Genomic DNA, 4,469 nt, shown 5'->3' on the forward strand with positions numbered 1-4,469 from the left:
AATTGCATTACCGTAAGGATTTTAGGATCAGCATTCCAATTTCTGCTAAGAAGCCAGTGAAGCTTAAAAAAATTTTTTTAAATGTTTGTTTATGTTAGAGAGAGAGAGAGAGAGCACAAACAGGGGAGGAGTGAAGGGGAGAGACAGAGACAGAGAGACAGAATCTGAAGCAGGCTCCAGGCTCTGAGCTGCCAGCGCAGAGCTTGATGCCAGGCTCCAACTCAGGAACTGTGAGATCATGACTTGAGCCGAAGTTGGGCGCTTAACCGACTGAACCACCCAGGTGCCCCCAGATAGGCTTTTAATAGAGATTGCATTGAGTCTATAGATCTATTTGGAGAGTATTGTCATCTAATAATATTAAGTGTCTATTTCCATGAACTGTCCTCTCTTATGATGTTTATTTAGCCATCAGTTTGCTTTTGTTGTTAAGATGGAACTACTGTTGCTCACTGTTAAAAAAAAAAATTGTTTGCTTGTGCATTTTCTCATTGACCCCGCCAGCCATGCACATCTTTTAAAAGATTTTTGTTTTCATTTCACTGAAATGTTAGTATTAAGTGTTATTTATATTTACTACCATATTTTAGTGAAAAAATACAGGTGTGGTTTTTAATATTTTCTTTGATATCCTTAATGTCACTAANATCATTTAATGTTGAATCTTAATGACTTTAATCACTCTTGATTCTTAGAACATTACTAAAAGCTTAATTTTTTTTTATTTCTTCCTCTGCTGTAGTCGGTGGTAGATGATTGGATAGAATCCTACAAGCATGACCGAGATATAGCACTTCTTGACCTCATCAACTTTTTTATTCAGTGTTCAGGCTGTAAAGGTAAGATACATTTATTTTGGAAGCAGAATGTTCTCAAAAGATCTCTTTTTGTTTCACCTAAATATTTATTAATGCTTTACGTGGAAAGTAATGCCAAGATATTGAATTGTTTGCATTACAACCATACAAAATGTTAAAGGAAAAAAGAGCAAAGAACAAAGTGAGAAAGAGACTGTTGAGACCATTGTATTCATGTGTGAATGTTAACTATAACCTTGGCAATTTATAATTGTTATATTACTTTTATTATTAGATATATTTCCCACTTTCAGCATCTGGTTTTAGGAACAAAGAAATGGATTAAGAAGGGAGGAGGAAGATAATGAAGAGATACAGGTTCAAGTGGCAGGGAATTGTAAAGTGTAGGGAGTTTAAAAGTGCCATGAATAACAGTAAGTAATTAAGTAAGTAGGTAAGTAAGTAACTAAGTAAGTAAGTAAGGTTTTGGTGAAATTTCCAGTTTTTCCAAAAAGTAGAGAAGTTTCAGAGTGGGATTTTGTTGAAAATGTTTTTTCACTTTATTTAAAAAGATTTTGAAGTAGGAATGAGGTAAATATAAAATATAGTTAGTGTCTTCCCTAGGGCAAAAATATTTAGTGCAGACATTTGGCAGGGAGACAAAATTATGTTAAGTTGTGGGGTGTCACACATCTTGATCTGGATCAGTAAATGATTCAGACAAAATCATGGGCGGGGTAGGATCTGTTTTGTTTCTCTGCAATACTTGGTCCATCCTTGAAATTCTAGAAGATGTCCAGGAAAATAAATGTTACAGAGTTTTCCAAGAGTATTACTTTTTTTATTTTTTTATGAAAGTGGTACAAAAAACATGGGCATTAGAAGTCAGGAGGAGGGATATTTGCTTAAAAATAGATCTGAGAAGTTAAGATGTTAAAGAATGACAGATTTAAACAAATCTGTAAGGAGTATCCCAAGAAGCAATTTATTTATGTCTATTCCTTTAATTCTATAATAATACTTTAAAAGTACTGTTACTGGAGTTGTAAAACAAGTCACATTTTTAAAATGAGTTTTTATTTTTTTATTTTTATTTTTTCTAACTTTGAAAGTGACATTTTATTGACAATAGAGTTGTTACATTCTTCTCACATTACTTTTTCTTCCAGGTAGCAAAGGATTAAAGGATTAAAATTGTAATTCTCAAAATTACACTGTTTGGTGTAAAATTTAGATAATCTGTGTATATAAAGATTTATTTTCAGTTAAGTTTTTAAAATATATATTTTAATTCCAGTGTAGTTAACATACAGTGTTCTATTATTTTCAGGTGTACAGTATAGTGATTCAACAATTCATATGAACAAGTAACATTTTAAGAACTGATACATTTTATTTGAGGTTGATCACAACATTCATTGTAGCATACATACTAGATATTATGTATGAGAGGCCAGATAGATAAAAAATAATTAACTTCTAGAGTCTTACCTGCATAATGCCATTCATGTGGTCAATTTTGAGAAATTTTATAAATTGTCTTTTTATACAATTTTAAGCTTTAGAGAGAGTTGCCTAGCTTATTTCTCAGCTATAGGTAGCCACAAATTAGTATTAGGAAAGTCTATTGATTCTGTTCAAAGGAAGTGCAGTAATGACAGTATAATGAATCAGAATAACACTTTTCATAAATGAGATATATTATTTTTATTTTGTCTACATCCATTTTTCTGGAGTAGAAGAAATCAAGTGCCTATTTGTGGTGTGGTGTAATCAAGGGCCCTGTCTGTCCTTTTTCTTTAGATTCTTTGAAAGTGGGAGGTTGATGGCAGAACAACTGACCAGGTGCCAGAAATCACTTCATGAGTTAAAACTCTGATTTTTATCTTTAGTCTTCCCTGTTATATGGCAGTTTAGTCAGTTTTAGTTTCCTTAGTAAGGCTTCTGAATTGTAGTTTTAAAACAAGGCCGTAGTCAGAGCATTTATCCTTTATGAGATTCATTCCTTTTCTGGCACCAATGTGTTTTACAAATCAGGAGCTTGCCAGCTGAGCGTTTGGATATACTTTGTCATAAAACAGGTTGTCCAGATTTTTAGAAATTAAAGGTGTTGAAAACTTAAATTACCAGGTATATTTAAACACTGCCATAATATTTATTTCAGAATCAAGAAAGCTCCAAAGTTAAGGTCATTAAGTACTTGCAAAACACTCTCAGCATTATTTAGATTGAATTCTTTTATAAACGAGTTAGAAACATCTGTAAGTATATGTATTGTACTTTCACCTTTTTCTTTTGGAGTCCTGATTGTCATCATGAACATCAGTTATGTTACTGTAGTTTTGCCTTTAGCATCTATTGCGATGTGGCGAGATATTTGATTCTATACCGAATGGCTCCACATTGCTTTGTGGTGGATCAGTCTGTGGCCAGTGTCTTTTCTTTCTTTCCTGGCCAGCTGTCACTATTTAGTTTACCAGTTTTTAGCAGTCTGTCTTCATGTCTTCTACCATTTCAAGGCAGTGGACTTAGGCCTGGTGTCTTAATGGCACCTTCATACCTGCCCAAGAGATATATGTGCATGGAGTTTGTGACAGCTATTTTTTTTCTGCTTATTTTTGGGTTCCTGGCTGTTAGGTGGTCAGTGAGATCAGAGAGGAGCTTTAGAAATGGGACACTTGTCAAAATGTATGAAGTATATTTGCTTTGAGATATATTTATTATATGCATGTTTATTTCGTAGAAATTGTTTCAGGGATTGAGTAACCTGTCTTTCTGTAGCATTACTAAGTTTATAGCACCTGGGTATAAAGTATAGGAAGGTTCTGAAGATGATATATCCATGATTCTAGATTAAAATAAAAACCTTCAAAAGGTTTTTGAGAATGTGCTTCTTTAGCCAGGAAAATGGTGCTTTCTTCCAGATTTGTTAACATTTTAAAACAGTCATGTAGTTCTTTTAATGTGATAAGTAAAGGCTCTTCACAGCACCACTAGAAATTGATGTAGATGAATAATCTCAGACAAAGTAGTTTCTCTTTGCCTTAGCCTTTAGCTTCCTCATCTGTGATGCCAGGATTATAGTGCTTGCCTCATAGGCTTGTTCCCAGGACTAAATGTATGTAAAGTGGCTGGTGTTTAGGAGGCTCAGTGGATGCTAGCTAGGTCTTCTCGCTGGCTTTGTTATGCTACTGGAAAGTTCTAAATTGCTTGCCCATAGAGAAGGAGCTCAGGTATCAGTTGTTCTTTTCTGGTTTGGTGTTGGAAAGAGAGTATGATATTTTACTGTTTTTAAATTTATATACACACACACACACACAAGTACATGCATATACAAAATATATCATGGTTACTTGAAATAAATCTATTAATTGTATCTAATTTTAAAAAAATGTTTATTTTGAGAGAGAGTGTGTGCATGTGAGTGGGTGGTGGAGGGGGAGATTAAGGGGCAGGCAGAGAGGGAGAGGTAGAGATAGAATCCCAAACAGGCTCCATGCTGTGAGTGCAGAGCCCAATGCAGGGCTCAAACTCATGAACCCTGAGAGCATGACTTGAGCTGAAATGCAGAGTTGGAAGCTTAACCAACTGAGCCACCCATGCGCCCCTGTATCTAAAATACATTGCATCTTCCTGTACCAAGACATTCTTTTTTTTTTTTTTAAGATGGTA

At 34.3% G+C, this 4,469-nt stretch overlaps 1 protein-coding gene across 1 annotated transcript in view; it reads left to right on the top strand.

The window, feature by feature from the left end:
- The window catches only part of STAG2 (STAG2 cohesin complex component), a 123,926-nt gene that overhangs the window by 62,192 nt on the left and 57,265 nt on the right, over positions 1 to 4,469 (top strand). Inside the window, exon 5 of the mRNA XM_077763448.1 lies at positions 743 to 839. Coding sequence (XP_077619574.1) covers positions 743 to 839 — 97 coding nt within the window. The remainder of the gene's footprint in view (positions 1 to 742; positions 840 to 4,469) is intronic.

The sequence above is a fragment of the Crocuta crocuta genome, unplaced genomic scaffold, assembly GCF_008692635.1.
Source record: "Crocuta crocuta isolate KB4526 unplaced genomic scaffold, BGI_CrCroc_1.0 scaffold482, whole genome shotgun sequence".
Lineage (NCBI taxonomy): Eukaryota > Metazoa > Chordata > Mammalia > Carnivora > Hyaenidae > Crocuta > Crocuta crocuta.